General features: G+C 47.3%; 2 protein-coding genes across 2 annotated transcripts in view; one reads left to right on the top strand and one right to left on the bottom strand.

The window, feature by feature from the left end:
• LOC138748436 (synaptogyrin-1-like) overlaps window positions 1–8,938 on the top strand; it is an 83,098-nt gene extending 74,160 nt beyond the window's left edge. Inside the window, exon 4 of the mRNA XM_069908646.1 lies at window positions 6,157–8,938. Coding sequence (XP_069764747.1) covers window positions 6,157–6,306 — 150 coding nt within the window. The 3' untranslated portion in view covers window positions 6,307–8,938. The remainder of the gene's footprint in view (window positions 1–6,156) is intronic.
• Window positions 1–17,235, bottom strand: part of eif3d (eukaryotic translation initiation factor 3, subunit D) — a 39,612-nt gene extending 22,377 nt beyond the window's left edge. Inside the window, exons 1-4 of the mRNA XM_069908644.1 lie at window positions 17,126–17,235; window positions 10,932–11,065; window positions 4,443–4,488; window positions 174–310 (exon numbers count right to left, since the gene is read on the bottom strand). Coding sequence (XP_069764745.1) covers window positions 174–310; window positions 4,443–4,488; window positions 10,932–11,054 — 306 coding nt within the window. The 5' untranslated portion in view covers window positions 11,055–11,065; window positions 17,126–17,235. The remainder of the gene's footprint in view (window positions 1–173; window positions 311–4,442; window positions 4,489–10,931; window positions 11,066–17,125) is intronic.
• Between the last annotated feature and the right edge of the window lie 931 nt (window positions 17,236–18,166).

The raw sequence follows: 18,166 nt of genomic DNA, 5'->3' as shown, positions 1-18,166 counted from the left end.
CCCTGTTACGTTTTGAGCACACGGAAGAAACCTATGCAGGAGAGACATACAAATTCCTTACAGAGAGCGCTGGATTAGAACCCCAGTCGCTGGCGCTGTAACAGGGTTACACTAACTGTACTGCACCATGCAATCTTCGACAACCTTCCTCTCCCCCATCAAGGCCACTTTACCTGAGCGAATCTCATGCGGTTCCTCTGGTACGCAGTCTTCTGTGTGCGAGCAGTATCGACAAGCTGGAAGCTGGTCTCATCTTCCTCATGGAAGTAGGCATACTGACTCCCACCACCGAACTGGGAGGAGTACTTATCTGCGGGAGGGAAGGGAAGAGAGGGAGGGACAATATTTCAATAATGGTGAATTATCTTTGAATTCTGGAAAGAATTTAATTTCTAGTGTCATTCAACCCCAGGACATTCCGAGTGCTCCACAGGCCATAGAACTGCACGGCACAGACACAGGGCCTTCCACACTTCTTGTCTGTGCCAAACTATTATTCAGCATCGTCCCACTGACGTGCACATGGACCATAGTCCTCCCATCCACGTACCTCTCCAAACTTTTCTTAAATGTCAAAATTGAATCGGGATTCACCACTTCAGCTGGCAACTAACCACTCTCTGAATGAAGTTCACCCTAAGGTTTCCTTTAAGTTTCCCATTTTAACCCATAACCCTTTTTTAAATCTCTCCTAACCTTGGTGGAAAAAGCCTACTTGCATATACACTCATAATTTTGATAAATACAGTTGAAGGGTAATCGTGATGTTGTATGGGAAGTGCCACAAAGAAGATGTATACAAGTTGTCCCCTACACAGCAATGAAATTAATGTTATGAACAGGGTCGATGTTTAGCAAAGATCCATTCAACAATGCCCTCTTGGTAAACCACTGTAATTATCTGGTCAAGCATGTCTATTGGCTGGTTGCACCTGTGGCCCCTCCCCATAGGCTCCTGTATAAAGGTGACTGTTCCACAGCCCCCTGCAACTCAGTGCAGGACAACCAGTCAGGATATGCTCTGTTCTCAAGTGAATTAAAGCCTATTGGTTTCTCCACAAGTCCCCCGAGTGATTGAAGTTTTCTACCACAGAGCAGATTCTCAAACCAGAAAAGCTGAGAATCGACCCTCCATCACCCGAGGCGTCTCCCAGCTTCGCGCTCTGGCTGTGCTGTTTTCAAGCATTTCTGCAGGCCTCCTCTACCACTGTCTGATCAGAGACCAACAAACTGCACGTACTGCACTCCAACCCAGGTGATCTCCATGACCAGGAGTAGCATCTCAACAACAACCCGGAGGTTGTCTTCGGGCCCTGCGAGCACTCAGCAGGGCCTACAAATGCAAAGTCACATCCACCGCAGAGTATACAGAGGACCTGTTCTGGGATGCCTACATCACGGGATCAGGTCGAATTACATCCAACAGAGATTTTTGGAGCAATGGGAACTCAGTCTTTGGAGAGCAGTCAAGCTGGCAGGTGCTCTAGAGGTGACTCTTCAGAACATGGAGGCCTACTTGACCGCAAATGCAGCCACCTCGTGGTCACCCCCATCCTGGGACACGTCACAACCCCCGCCCCTCTAACAACCAGATTACAGCAGCAGTGCTCCACAAAAGCCTCCCGATGCTCTCGACCGGCTGTGGTAACGACCTGACCACAAGTGTGGTATTCCGGGAACCCCCAAAGTGCTATTTCTGAGGCCTGGGCAAGCATCAGAGGAAACGCTGCCCAGCGAAAGATTCAATCTGCTCCAGCTGTGGGAAGAAGGGCCAAAGTGAATAAGTCCTTCCTAGCAGTGCCACATGCAGATTGTGGGGCCATCTATAACACCACTATAACCCAGGGCCAACAACACCATGTGAGATCCATGGGGGCCGCCATCTTCAGGATCTGACAACACTACGTGCAGGGCCCTGGGGGCCACAATCTTTGACGCTGCCACTTTCTACTTTGGCAATGCACAGCACCCTGACTCTAGCCTCCATTATCCTCAACCAGGATAGTCTGTACCAACTCACCAGGTCGATGATGGACATCAAGGTAAACAGCCACATGTCAATTTGCTTGTTCAATAGCAGAAGCTCGGAGAGTTTTATACATCCGGACTCGGTGCGGCACCTCTCCCTCACAGACCAGGTCTCCCTAGCATCTATGTTGTTTATAGCGGACATTCGAGGTTTCTGTATTTTGACTTTAACAGTGCGGGGTACTGTATATGACAACTTTAGACTGATGGTTATGTCCCAGCTCTGCGTTGCTGTACTGTTGGGGCTTGATTTTCAATGTCACCTTAAAAGCGTGACTATTGCACTTGATGGGACCCATCCATCCCTTACCATTCATAACCAGCAATTTGATAGCCAACCTCCCGCTGTCCATGTCCTCCAACCAAACCACTCACCATACTAGTGAGTATGTGAGCTCTCCATACTCAAAGTCCCCCCTCCGCCGCTATTCGCCAACTACAAACCCGTCGCCACTAAAAGCAGATGGTACAGCACTGGGGAAAGGGCCTTCAACCAGGCAAAAGTTATTGAAGTCAGGACCAATCCTTGGAGGGTGCACGTAGTAAGGAACAAGGAAAAGAATAAAATGGTCATGACTACAGTCAAGCTATCAATAAATATACTTAACTGGAAGCATACCCCCTTCTGCAAATCACTGACATGGTCAACCAAATTGCCCAGTGTCGGTCATCTCAACCTAAAGTCGCCAGTTATCCACCCAGAGAACTGCCAGTATACAACGTTCAAGGTGGATGGCTGCCTCTAACACTTCCTACTGCTCCCCTTTGGTGTCACGAACGGCATCTCAGTCTTCCAGCGGGAGAAGGACTGTATGGGGATCAGTACAAGTTGCGGGCCACTTTCACATATCTTGATAATGTCACCATCTGTGGCCACGACCTGCAGGAACATGATGCTAATCTCTAACAATTTCTCGAGACAGCTCTTAATCTGACGTACAAGGCCAAGTGCGTGTTACACACAATTCGTATGGCCACCCTTGGCTGTGTTGTGGAGAATGGTGTCATTGGCCCAGACCGTATGCGACCATTCCTGGAGCTTCCCCTTCCACACGACTTGAAAGCCCTGTTTCTTCTACTATTATGCTCAGTGGGTCCCCAATTATGCGGGCAACACCCACCCTCTAATCAAATCTACGTTCTTCCCTCTGGCAGAGGAGGCTTGTGCAGCCTTCAACCCCATCAAATCTGACATCGCCAAGGTCACAATGCATGCTGTAGACAAATCCACCCCTTTTCAGGTGGAAAGTGATGTGTCAGACTTCGCCCTGGCACCCATCCTTAATCAGGCTGGCAGGCCTGTGCTTTTTTTTTCCCCAAGTACCCTGCAGGACCCCAACATTTAAAGGCCCAAGCCATTGTTGAGGCAGTGCAGTAATGGCCAGTAAGAGATTCACTTTGCTGACTGATCAACATCAACATGCTGTCGCATTCATGTTCAACAATCAGCGGGGTGAAATCAAAAACGATGAAATACTGCAGTGGAGAATAGAATTATCCACCTATAACTATAGCAGGGAAACATAACGAACCAACAGATGCCCTGTCCTGTGGGACATGCCAGCGCCCAGATTGACCAACTACAAAACCCCCACAATGATTTCTGTCACCCCGGAGTCATCAGGTTCTTTCACTTTGTTAAAGCGCGCAACCTGCCGTACCCCATCGATGAGATCGGGACCATGACAAAGAGCCGTCAGATCTGTGCTGAGTGCAAGACGCACTTCTACCAGCCAGACAAGGCACAATTTATTAAAGCCACTCACCCCTTTGAGCAACTCAGTGTCGACTTTAAATGACCCCTGCCCTCCACCAACTGTAACATAAACTTCCTTAACATCATTGATGAATACTCCCGTTTGCCACCCTCTGCTCGGACATAACCGCTGCCACAGTCATCAAAGCCCTGCAGTCTCTTCGCTCTATTTGGCTTCTCCAGTTATATCTACAGTGACTGGGGCCTTCCTTTAAGAGTTGACAAGCTGTACCTGTTGGCCAGAGGCATTGCCACGAGCATATCCAGAAGGACACCGTTTCCATCAGGGACTTGGCTCTCTCAGGGGCCCTGGAGACCGCTGCTAATCACCCCACACTCTCAGCCTATCGTGTCTGCCCCGGCATTTAAACATGAGCTGATCCATTTTCCCCACTCAGCCTCACTGCCCGGTTGTCTCCCTATAACCTTTGATGCTCTGACTAATCAAGTCACCTAAGTTTTGTTTAAAAAGAGGGCAGATGGAAGACTGGTCACGATAAGATTCTGTTGTGATGTCTTCTAAATAGCTCAAATACCTGGGCTCACATGAATACATATGTAGGCATGCAGCAGTTATAAAATGTTCTCCAGCATCTGTGCTCCAGAAAGGAAGGACAACAGACTTTGGGCAAGGGAAATATCACACACTGGCACTTACTGGTGTATCTCTTATCTTGATAGGTGGCTCCCGTCCAATCAGCAACCTGCAAAGATAAATTGTTCCTCCTGCTTAGAATGAACTCTTCAACATCTGAGTTACACAGAGTATTATATAGTCTGTATGAATTTTTTTGCAAAGTGGGCTATGTTCAAATGTAGGAAGGTCTTGCTGCAATTATATAGAGCAGTGATTCTCAAATTTTCTTTCCCCTCCCCCCATTCACCTACATCCTATGCCAAAGGTGGTTCGTGGTTATTAAGGGTTTACTTAAGGTGGCATCTGAGTGGGGGGTGGGGGGGGGGGGGAAGAGAAAGAAAAGAGGCTGAGAACCACTGGTAGAAGGCTTTGCAGAAACCACACCTGGAGCACTTTGTACTCATTTTACAAAGAATTTACTTGCAGTGGAGGGAGTTCAGAGAAGGTTCACCAAGCTGATTCCTGGGATGGAGGAGTCCTTTAACAATTAGGGAATAGGTTGGGCCGGTTTATGGAACGAGGGGTGGTCTGACTGCAACTCAAATGCTTCTTAGGGGGCTTCTGAGGTGGATGCCCTGAAAATGGTGGGTGAACATAAAATTGGGAGGCAAGGTCTCCAAATAAAGGGAAATCAGGGAGAATTTCTTCTCTGAGGGAATAAACTTTTGAAAACATTCATTGTTGAAACATAGTTGGGGGGGGGGGGGGAGAAACAAGGTTATGGAAGGGTTCAGACAAGAAATTTAAACTAAAATCAGTTCACCCCATGTTCATGTATCCAACTATACTCAAATTTTAGTAAAATCAGTGCAGGTACACAATCCTTTATCCGAATTTCAGATTTTTCTGGATTTCAGAACAAAAGCTAGCTGCCCCAGATTTAAGCCCACCCGAATTGTGCTGCCGTATTCACCTCCTTCCAGTCGCACTGGAGTCTCTCTCCCCCCACCCACCTGAGCTGTGCTGCGATATCTCTCTCTCTCTCTCCCCCACCGCCCAACTGAGTCGCGCTGCCATCTCTTCCCCCCCCACCCAAGTCGTACTGTCGTCTGTCCTCCCCCGCCCACCCAAGTTGCACTGCCATCTCTCTCCCCCAACCTAACCTAGTCGCGCTGCCGTCTCTTTCCTCCCCTCGCCCACCTGAGTCCCGCTGCCGTCTCTCTCCCACCTCGCCCAACCGAGTCGTGCTGCCGTCTCTCTCCTCCTCGCCCACCCGAGTCATGCTGCTGTCTCTTCCCTCCGCCCACCTGAGTCATGGTGCCGTCTCTCCCCGCCCGCCCGCGTGGTGCTGCCGTCTTTCCTTTCCCCGCCCACCCAAGTCACGCTGCTGTCTCTTTCCTCCCCCCGCCCAACTTAGTCGTGCTGCCGTGTCTCCCCCGCCCACCCAAGTAGTGCTGCCTTTTCTTTCCCCCTCGCCCACCCGAGTCGTGCTACTCTCTCTCTCCTCCCCCACCCACCCAAGTCGTGCTGCCGTCTCTCTCCCCCCACCCATCTGAGTCACGCTGCCGACTCTCTCCTCGCCCTGCCCACCCACCCAAGTCGCGCTGCCGTCTCTCTCTCCCTCCACTATACCAGCACCAGTTAAAAAATGTCGGTTTTTGGAGCTTTCTAGATTTTAGATGTCCAGATAAAGGATTGTGTGCCTGTACTGTTAACACAGAATTTAAAGGAATTCAGTCTGAAGTCCTTACTTCATTGGTCCAAAGTATTAATTAAATTTCTCTTGTATCCACAGATGCTACTTGATCTCCTGAGTATTTCCAGTATTTTCTGTCTTATGCAGGGGATTCACCAGTTTCGTTGGATTAGTCAGCCCACTCACATTCAACCAGCAAGTGGGATTATAAACCACAGCAAAGTTCACACTTTCTATTTGAGCAATTAGATACATCTCCTCCACCCGAGTCAGGCTACTGTCTCTCTCTCCTCCCTCCAGAGGAGAATAATTCTATCAAAGAGAGAAATGGAAAATAAAATGGCTTTGATGTAAATGGAAACCAGGAATCTTCTACATCATATTTCATGGATATTTCGAACTGGTGTCAGCGCCATGAAGGACAGGTGATAGAACACAAAATTGATGGAATAAAAGGTGTGCACAATGGGGATGCACATAGTGTTAGAAGTCTGCAGATGCTGTGATTGCTGTAAAACACATACAGTAAATATATAACATAACAATTACAGCACGGAAACAGGTAATCTCAGCCCTTCTTGCCTGCACCGAACCAAGTCCTCTCCTGTAGTCCAATTTACCTGCACCTTGCCCATAACCCTTATTCCCTTCCCATCCATATACCTATCCAATTTTTCCTTAAATTACAAAATGGACCCTGCCGCCACTACTTTTCCTGGATGCTCATTCCATATGCCACCACTCTCTGAGTGGAGAAGCTCCCCCTCATGTTACTTCTAAACTTTTGCCCCTTAATTCTCAACTCATGACCTCTTGTTTCAATCTTTCCTATTCTCAGTTGAAAAAGCCTAAACACATCAACTCTATCTATCCCCCTCATAATCTTAAATGCCTTTATTAAATCCCACCCCCCACCCCCACCAATCTTCTACGCTCCAAGGAATAAAGACCTAACCTGCTCAATCTTTCTTTGTAATCTAGATTCTGAAACCCAGGTAACATTTTTGTAAATCTCTTTACCTTGTTGATATCCTTCCTACAATTCAATGACCAGAACTGCCTATCCCAAATTTGGCCTCACCAATGCCTTGAACAGTCCCAACATCACCTCCAACTCCTGTATTCTATGCTTTGATTTATAAAGGCCTGCGTACTAAAAGCCTTCTTCACCACCTCATTCACATGAGATCTTTCTGCTCCACTGCATTCCTCAATACCCTCCTACTTATGTCCTGTTTTAATTATTCCTTCCAAAATGAAGCACTTCACATTTCTCAGCACTAAAACTCCATCTGCCATCTTTCAGCCCACTCTTCTAAGCAGTCCAAATCCTTTTGCAATCTTTGAAAACCTTCATTATCCACATTTCCACCTACTTGAGTATCATTCGCATATTTACTTATCCAATTTACCAGCTCATCGTCCAGATCATTAATGCAAATGACAAACAGCAAGGGACCCAATACCAAACCCTGAGGCACTCAGCTTGTTACCAGCCTCCAGCCTGACAAACCGTTATCTACTACTACGACTCTCTGGCATCTCCCTTCCAGCCACTGTTGAATCCATTTGAGTACCTCAAAGTTAATACCTAGTGCTTGAACCTTCTTAACTAACCTTCCATGTGGAACCTTATCGAAGGCTTTACTGAAGTCCATATAGACAACATCCACTGCTTTCCCTTCATCTACATTTCTAGTCACCAAAAATTCAACAAGATTGGTCAAACATGACCTTCCACGCACAAACCCATGTTGAGTGTCCCTGATCAGACCCTGTCCCTCCAGACACTTATATATTTTCTCTAAGAACGCTTTCCATTAACTTACAGACCTATAATTGCTAGGCTTACTCCTCGAACCCTTTTTAAACAAAGGAACCACATTAGCAATCCTCCGGCACTATACCCATCTCTAACGACATTTGAAAAATCACTGTCAGAGCCGCTAATTCCTCACTAACTTCTCTCAAGAGACCGGCTAAGTTACTCCAGCATTTACTGTGAGGAAGGAGGACAGTTATAGACTTCAAGGAGTAGGAGTCAGACTGGTGGAGCAAGCAGATGGGTGGCAAATAAAATTAGATGATGAAGAATACATGTTTTGGTGGAAGAATGAGAAAAGACGACATAAATTGGAGTGTACAAATCAAGAAGCACAAAAAAGGATGTTTTAATCTTTAATGAAGTGGAGCTAACTTTTACAACGAGCAACATTTAACCTGAAACTGCTAACACTTTATAAAAGTTCAGTGGTTATCTGGACATTAATTTACTGAAGAAGATGTGGACAAAAGTGAAGGCAAATGGAATGTTGGCCTTCATTGCTAGATTAAGAGCAGGGAGGTTATGTTGCAACTGTACAAGGAACTGGTGAGACTGCCTCTGGAGTCCTGCATGCAGTTCTGGACTCCTTACTTGAGAAGAATATACAGGCTTTGTAGGTGGTGCAGAGAAGTTCACCAAGTTGATTCCAGAGATGAGGAGGTTAGCCTATGAGGAGCGATTGAGTCGTTAGAGACTATACTCACTGGAATTTAGACAAATGAGAAGGGATCTTACAGAAATGTATAAAATTATTAAAATAATAGAGATATTCCCATTGGTGGGGGAGACTAGAACTAGGGAACATAGCCTCAGGGTTCGGGGTAGTAAATATAGGACGGAAATAAGGAGGAGCTGCCTTTCCCCAGAGGGTGGAAAATCTCTGGAATTTGCTGTCCATTAAAGCAGTGGAGGCACCTCTGTGAATATATTTAAGACAAGATTGGAAAATACATAAAAACTGTATTCTTTTTGTGCAGTAATTTTTATTATTCTTATGTTATGGATAAATACTGTATATGTTTTGATGCAAATGAAAAATAAAATAAAAAAAGACAAGGTTGAATACATTTTTTACATAGTAGGGGAATTAAGGGATATGGCAAAAAGGTAGGTGGAGATGAGCCGATCATCGGAGCAGCCACAATCTCATTGAGAGGCGGGCCGGCTCAAAGGGCTGGATGCCCGACCCCTGCTCCTATTTCTTATGAGGGTGACAGAGGTAACAGTTAAAGCCAAGGTAAGAAGCAAGAAATGCTGGCTATATGACAATGAATGTTGTCTGGAATGTGCAGCTTGTGTCACAGGTTGCCATGGGATAAGGGGAGTTGGGGGCGATACTGGAAGGGTTTGCCATAAACCCAACCTGACTCCCATCCTGTACACAACCTCTGATTGGGAATGTGCCAAAAGACTAGAAAGTGGCAAATGTAACATCTTTCTTCAAAGGGGTGTTTAAGAACGTACGTAGAAACAGCAGAAGTCAGTTTAACAATGGCAGTGAACAAAGATTTATAAATAATTATTATAGAAAAGAAGTTATTTTTAGAGGTTGAATTAAGGATATCCAGCATGTCTTTCTTAAAAGGTGACACTCAAATAATCTAAATCAACATTTGCATTAAAAAGTCACACAGAAGACGATACCACCTGTCTCCGGCACCTATGGGGAATGGTAGATGTCAGGTAAGTAAATTTGCCAATTGCGTGGATTGGCGATCTGACCGCTTTCGTAATTTTACCTATTTATATTCTGTGTATTCTTCTGTAACCAGTTGCTTGAATTCAAGATAACAGGCATTTTTTTCCCCAGATGGATTTCAAGGAAGCATTTGGTAAAGTACCACATAAAAGGCTGGTCAACAAAACTGAAGCTTATGGAATGGGAGCCATAGCTTGTTGATGGAAGTGCAGAAAATAACTCATCTGAAGTCGAGAATGGGTGGACAAGCGGCAAATAGAATTTAATAGAGAGAGGTGCGAGGCAATGTCTTGGGGTGAGGCAATAGAGACATGATGAAACTGTTATGCAGGGAAAATGGGTCCAGGAATGGGAAGGTAGTGGGTGGTGGGGACGGCATGGTCAGTGCCACAGCGACCAGGGTTCTAAATCCACCGCTGTCTGTAAGGAGTTTGTAGGTTCACCCCGTGTGTCTGCGGTGGGGGGTTTCCTCTCACCATCCAAAACGTACGGGGTTGTAGGTTAATTTAGATGTAATTGTAGGGTATGGGTTTAAATGGCCAGAATTGGCTTTAAATAGAAAACTATAATAAGAGCAAAGCAAGGGGGTTTTCCATATAAAACTGGGGAGTTATGCCGAACATTTACAAAGAAACATGTAGAGCTTTGCATTTAATTCTGGTCACCTTGCTTCATGAAGAATGTGCAAGTCCCTTAAGAGGGCGCAGAGGACATGGTTCCAGGAATAACAAATTTTAGTTTCCAGCTTTGGTTGGAGAAGCTGAGATTGAGGATTTGATGGAAATGTACACGAGTATAACAGGTGAAGAAAAAGTAAACCCTTTTCCGTTCATTAATAGTTCACAGGCTGAAGGATACAGAGAGAGTATGTTGAGATTCAAGGGCATTTAAGGAACATCTCCTTTCTGCAGTGATTAGAATTCCCTCCCTCCACCAGCGGAAACAGATAAGATCAATGAGTTCAGAAAGAAATTAAATGGCACCTTAGGTGAATTATTGTGTAGAGAACATGGATCAATAAAGGAAAAGATGATTGGCTGAATTGCTCTGCACAAACAGGCTCCTTCTAAGCCACAATGACTCCCTCTGAAACCCATATATCCATAGTATTGCCTCAAGGGGGCAGCATGGTTGGCGCAACACTATTGCAGCACCAGCCACCTGGGTTCAAATCCCGCGCTGTCTGTAAGGAGTTTGTACATTTTCCCCATGTCTGCGTGGGTTTCCTCCACCATTCAAAACATACTGGGGAGTTGTAGGTTAATCGGGTGGTACAGGCTCTTGGGCCAAAAGGGCCTGTTTTTGTGTAGCATGTTTAAATTGTTTTTTAATAAAAGTGAACAGACTCACCTTTCCCAGTCGATCACCTTTACTGAAGGGCTGATAGGGCATGTCTTTGAATTGCTCTGGTACAGCGCATGGCCCCCATCCGAAAGGATTATCCTGGATCACCGGAGTCAGGAAGTGTGCCATCTTCTACAGTCCTGCAACAAAGATGGGCAAAGCAACACTTAATGAACTGGAGACAAAGATGCCGAGCACCTGGGAAACTTGCTCACCGAGTGCTCCTGCATTTTCCTCCTGTAAATTGCTCCTGGGGACGGGGACAGGTCTGGGTCACAGGAGGATGGGTGCACAGAGAAGTGAAGGTGAAAGGGTGTCAAGGAGGTAAAAAGGGACAAGATGGATTTTAAAAAAGAGCATTGTTAAGAGGTTCTCCAAACCCCAGTTCTGGTTAAAAACCTTGGGCTTAAATTTCCCAAGACCCTTAGTCCAATTAATTTTGTCTACGCTCAAATCTGGTCACAAAAAGTCTGATTCTTGGAATGCCTAGAAATGTTGGATAGCATGCCTTATAATGAACTTCTTCTTGGTCCATTGAGGTAAAGGGTATTGGATGGTCAAATTCATTGCCTGATCAAAATCATATAGTCTATGGGACGCAGGGATCCTTGTCCTCCTGTATGCTTCTGAGCCTTGGGCTACCTGCAGCAAGTATCTCAAAGCATGAGAAGGGACTGCTTGAGACCCAATTGTTACTGAAATATTTTACTTGAGAAAAATTGTCATTGGCCCATTTCCTTTGGGGTTATGAAACCATGATTGTAATGAGTCAATTAGAGATCATTAAAGCAGTAGCTTTCAAACTTTTTCTTTCTACCCACATCCCACCTTAAGCAATCCCTATGGCATAGAGAAAACTTAAAGTGGTATGTGAGTGGAAAGAGGTCTGCACTAGATGATACCACCAATCCTATCTCTTCGTTGGAAAAATGTGAACACCCAAGCTAACATCCACAGCATTGAGGCCCGACTTAGCCACAATTGTTTGGACGAATGTCATGCTCCATGAATGAGGAGAGATTGGGACTGTACTCACTGAAATTTAAAAAAATGAGAGGGGATCTTACAGAAATGTATAAATTATTTTTTTTTATATATATATATATAAAAAAAGTTCATGTTTAATTGCTGTATACGTCATATTATTTGTTTTTTGAACGAATAAATAGTTTATAAAAAAAAGAAACGTATAAATTATGAAAGGCATTAAGATAGAGGTAGGCAAGTTGTTTGCTTTATTGGGAGAGTCTAGAACTAGGGGACAAGGCCTCAATATTCAGGGTAGTAGATTTAGGATGGAGATGAGGTGGAACTGTTTTTCCCAGAGGGGGGTGAATCTATGGAATTCACTGCCCATTGAAGCAGCAGCAGCTAACCTCAGTAAGACAAGGTTGGATTGATTTTTACATAGTAGGGGATAAGGGATATGGGGAAAAGGCAGGTAGGTGGAGATGAGCCAATCATCAGGTCAGCCACGATCTCATTGAATGGTGGAGCAGGTTTGAGAGGCGAGATAGCCTACTCCTGCTCCTATTTGTTATGTCTTGTTGTGGGAGCAGATTACCAGACAGATGCAAAATAAGATTCAAGGATGTTCTCAAAACTTACCTGAAAAAAAATCCAATATTCTCACAGACTCCTGTGAATATCAGGCCGACATTTGCTGAAAGTGCATTTGGAATGGCATGGAGAAAATTGTGGTCATGCAGCAGGAGTGGAGAGGACTTGCAGATCGTATACTATACAAGCCGTAAGCCCAGTTAGTCAGATCCTTTCCTATGTGTGAAAGACTGGTTGCCCACTTCAGAATCTGCAAAACTGGGAGCAAGTCCTCCATCCCAAGTGTGGGGCTTAGAAGAAACAGTGCACCAAATATACATTGAATTAAAAATTTTTAAATTTAGACATACAGCACAGTAACAGACCATTTCAGCCTACGAGTCCTTGCTGCCCAATTTACACCCTATAACCAACATCCCCGGTACATTTTTTGAGTGGTCGGAGGAAACCCATGCAGACACAGGGAGAACAATAAACTCCTTGTGGGGTTCAAACTCCGGTCTGGTCCCGATCACTGGCATTGTGCTAACCGGTACCAGCCATGCTGCCCCAAACTTTAGTGTCCAGGATTTCAAAGACGATTAATGAAATCAATGACATCTAGGCAGTGACCAACCGACTGGAAACTAGGTTCACCAGCAGTTTCAGCTGCGTTGCGTAACTCCTTATCAGGAGCCACCATGACCTCACCAGGAAGCAGATGCAAACAGGGGAGCTACAGTGGAGGCCTGAACAAGATGGCTCATCCCAGCCACCTCTCACTGGCCACCCACTGCCATCTGTTTTCGGGCCTTGGATCTCGTCTCATTTTCCAGGCCCAAAACCTGTCCAGGGCTAGACACTGGCTATGGTAGTGCTGAGAATGTGTCTGTCACTGCAATAACACCAGTGGACCGCTGTTCATAGGAACATAGGAAGTAGGAACAGGAGTTGGCCAAAAATGGCCCATCGAGCCTGCTCCGCCATTCAATATTATCATGGCTGATCTAATTTATGACCTAACTCCACCTACCTGCCTTCTCCCCATACCCCCTAATTCCTCTATCATGTAAAAATTTATCTATCCAAATTTTAAATTTGTTTAATGAGGCAGTCTCAACCACTTCCCTGGTTAGAGAATTCCAGACATTCACTACTCTCTGTGAAAAACTATTTTTCCTCATCTCTGTCCGAAATCTACTCCTCCAAATCTTGAGACTGTGTCCTCTGGTTTTAGTTTCCCCGGCCAGCTCAAAAAACCTTCCTACATCTATCCTATCCATACCCTTCATAATCCTATATGTTTCTATAAGATCTCCTCTCATTCTTCTGAACTCAAGGGAATACAATCCTAGATGAATCTTAGTTCCTTTGTGACACTCCTGTATAGTACTGGTGTGCACAGGTCTGCTGCAGCAGAATTCTGGACTTCAGTGCTAACGGACAGAATAACTTGCTAACATCTCAATAACCAAAGTGGCATGGCTGACGTAGCTGTTAGCACAATACCTTTACAGTGCTAGCAATCAGGACCGAGATTTGAATCCTGCGCTGTCTCCCAGACTGCATGGGTTTTCCCCGGGGGCTCCAGTTTCCTCCCACCATTCAAAATAAAATGTACTGGGGATGTAGGTTAATTGGGCAACACTGACTCGTGGGATGAAATAGCCTGTTACCATGCTCAATGACCAAATTTAAAATTAATTTAAAACCATGTACAAAGCTAACAGATTGAAACACGAAAGTCTTCAGACACTGTGATGTCAGTAAAAGTCATCACACCCATCATGGCACATATGCTACATTGGTGACCCCGACAGACCCAACTGGCAGTTGGACCAGAAGATGACGGATCAAGCGAAGCCAGCGATCATCCACATGATCTCCCTCAGGCTTCCGATGTTCTGGGTGTCGAAGCCACATGTGCGGTTTAAGCAGGATTCAGTTTCAGCTTCACTGCATCACCGCCGACAACACACACTACCTCTAGGACACAAGCACTCTCAATCAGGACACAGCAGCAAGGGTCGCAGATTCCCTAGACAGCTTCTGGAGCAAGGCAAATATGCGGCCCTCAAAGAGCTACGAACCCACACTTTTGGGTTTTTGTGTCTCCTGATTGCTACATATGGACAGATTGGGGGACAGGGCCCTGTCTACCCTAATGAGCGAGATGCTTACGTTAACCAAAGGCTACAAGCCTTGCCTGCTCTTCAAGCAGATTTTCCTGGAACAGCTGCCCGAGGATATATGGCTCTTAATCACAGATGAGGACTTCAGCGACCCTCAAAGGGTCACCGTCTGGCTGGACATGCTCTGGAGAGCGAAGGATACCAGCGCCATCGTAGACCACATCAGAAAACCCCATGAACAGCTCCCGGTGAGATCAAGGACAGCAGAAAGGCAAATGAACACCCTAGGACAGCGATGGGGTGCGGATTCCTGTCGATGCCGCCCACCCTATGGGTTTTCAGGAAATGCCTTGGCTAACCGTCATTGATGGGTACAGTGGTTGGTCCACATAACCTCTTCTACGTCTGGTCTCACTGTCGGGCAGGCATTTCCTGGTCAACACAGGATCTGAGATAAGCCTCCTACCCCCTGCAGGCCTCAACACCTGCAACGACAAGCAGGGCTCAGCAGTGAGAGTAGCCAACAGCTCCTCCATTTGAACTTTTGGGACTTGCACCATCCCCCTTTGTTTCGCTAACAGGCATTTTACATGGACCCTTACCCTTGCAGCAGTAACACCTCCTGGGGCAGACTTCCTTCGGGCCCATTGCTTGCTGGTTGACCTCAAGAGACGGCAGTTGGTGCATGTCAAACCTTTCAAACTCTGCCTCTGGGGGAAGCCAAGCTAACCACCCCCACCTAGACTCTATAACACTCTTGGACACGAAATCTCCCAGATCCTAGCGGTTCCCCTTGATAGTGGCGCCAGTTCTCCGTGGCTGAGCCAAAGCACAGGGTAAAGCACCACATACTGACCGAGGGTGCCCCCCACTACACACCGACTCCCTCCCAAAAAAGCTCAGCCAAGTGAAGGAGGAGTTCAAAAAGATGGACCTTCAGATTATGTGATACTGTGACAGCCCCTGGGCCTCTCCCCAAATCATCAGGGGGTTGGAAACCATGTGGGAACTATCAAATTCAACAGATATCCCATTCACTGGTGTTCTCCAAGGTGGACCTCATCCAGGGGTACCACCAAATCCCAGGACGTCCCCAAGACTGTAAATAATAATCCCCTTTGGTTTGAATTCCTCTGCATGCCCTTCAGTCTAAAGAATGAGGCACAAACTTTCCAGCGGCTGACAGACACAGTGGGCCGGACCCTCCCATTTGCGTTAATCGCCAACCGCAGCCTCAAGGACCACACCGACCCACCTGAGGCAGCTGTGCACCCAGCTTTACAAGTTCGGGCTGACCAATCCCGTTAAGTGTCAGTTTGGACTGGACGCCATCTACTTCCTGGGGAGCAGAATTAACCAGCACGAGGCTACACCTCTCCCGCACTTCTCTAAGCCACACTTGGTGAAAGGACAGCAGTAATTTGACAATATGATAAGGTTTTAACACAGGTTCATATCGGCAGCAACATGCATCTTTGCACTGATGACCAGCATGGCAAAAGGCATTGCTTGGGACAAGGAATCCTCCAGGGTATTCCAGAGTGCCAAAGACACACGGGCCAACGTCAACCTCCTGGTCCACCCCAGTCTGGTGAGACCTACTCTCTAAATGTCGACGCTTCCAGCACGGAGAAGCTCATCGAGGGCCAGCGGCAACCGCTGGCCTTTTTCAGCAGGCTCCTCCGCCCCCCAGAACTCAAATATAGGGCTTTTGACCAGCAGCTGTTGGTGCTGTACCTGGCATTTCCATTACTTTTTGGAAGGCCGACAATTCAGGGTGTTCACCGACCATAAGCCACTGGCCTTCGCCTTCCATAAGGCATCAGATGACATAGGCCCCTGACGTCAGTGCCAGGGGCCAATATAAGCAGAAATACCAGTGCAATCTTCGATTTTGACTCCTCATCTGTGTCCCTTCCTTCCACACTCATTGTAGTGCCTACGCTACAATTTCACATCTTGTTTTATTACATGACGATAAAAGAATCTTGAATGTTCCTCCTGTCAGAGGAGTACCTGTGTGTAACTGGTCTCCTTGAGCAGGAGACATTGTTCCTATATCTTTATCTTTGCTCTGTTTGACCTGTTGAGTTTCTCCAGCTTTGTTTTTTTTTACTGGAGGAACAATACGTCTGAATGGTTTAACTCGGGCAGGGGCACAGTGGCTCCTTACTCCCACAGGAAGGGCGAGAGTGGGGCAGGAACGTCCACCCCGACCCGACCCGGGCCCCGCTCCGCTCCGCTCCACCACGACCCGACCCGGACCCCGCTCCGCTCCACCCCGACCCGACCCGGGCCGGGCCCCGCTCCGCTCCACCACGACCCGACCCGGACCGGGCCCCGCTCCGCTCCACCCCGACCCGACCCGGACCGGGCCCCGCTCCGCTCCACCCCGACCCGACCCGGGCCCCGCTCCACCCCGACCCGACCCGGGCCCCGCTCCGCCCCACACCGGGGGAAACCCGCTCTCTCACCCTCTCCCTGCCCCCTGGAGCCGCCAACCCCAGCCGCCCTGCTCGCCCACTTTACCTGGTATCCGCACTCAAACCGACCCAATGGCGGCCGATCCGCACACTGGGGAAGGGGAGCAAAGATGTCCGCCACGATGCTGCCGTAAACCGGAGGGCGGGGACTGTCGTAAATTGGAGGGCGGGGACCGCCGTAAAACAGAGCGCGGGGCCACCCCTCTGCCGTAAATCGGAGGGCGGAGCCGCCCCGCTGCCGTAAAGAAGGCAGGCGGTGTCGTAATTGCGGCCAGAGCGGGAATCGGGATAAGATGGCTCCGGGCTGCCTGCGTCGGGGGTGCCAGGTGGCCGGGAGGCGTCACGGCAATCAATCTTTCTCTCTCTCTCTCACACTCACTCTCACTCTCCCTCCCTCCCCAAGAGAGGGTCCAACTGCAGATGTTGGGTTCCAATGCAGGTCCCTCATTGATGCAGACTCCACAACCCCCCCCCCGGCACAGAAATCCCACTTCATTGGCATCTCTGAAGTTGGGTCGTTCTCACGGACCCAAGAAAAGCCAGGTCCGTGCGACATTTTGTACAGCAACCCGGCCCGGCTCTGCCACCTGATCACACACAGGATGAAAATGAACCCCACCCCCCCCCCTCCTCCATCCTGCATTCATTTTATTTACACAGTTAAGTGAAACAGCTAAAAAGGCGGTTAATTCCCATCTTTCAACGGCTGTCCATTATCATTGCATAATACTACATTTAGAATATAGCATACATGAGATTCTTTAACTTTGTCTACCGTAAGGAACACAGAGAGTTGCCACTTTGTCCAGCGCCCCTCAGAAATGAGACCCTAGTGAGGGTCGAACTTTCAACCCCTGGTTTACAAGAACGGTGCTCGAACCATAGATCTATCGGAGTACATAATTCAAATGCAAACACAATCCTGGAGAAACTCAGCAGGTCAAACAGAGTCCTTCAGATTGAAATTTATTGTCAGGGTTGGGCCATACAATTAGCATAGAGGCTCGCGCAACGCTGTTACAGCGCCAGCGGCCGGGGTTGGAGTCCCGCAATCTCTGTAAGGAGCTTGTACGTTCTTCCCATGTCT

Source organism: Narcine bancroftii, chromosome 13, assembly GCF_036971445.1.
Source record: "Narcine bancroftii isolate sNarBan1 chromosome 13, sNarBan1.hap1, whole genome shotgun sequence".
Taxonomy (NCBI): Eukaryota; Metazoa; Chordata; class Chondrichthyes; order Torpediniformes; family Narcinidae; genus Narcine; species Narcine bancroftii.
The sequence above is the reverse complement of the archived record's forward strand: the minus strand, read 5'-3'. Positions and strand labels throughout refer to the sequence as shown.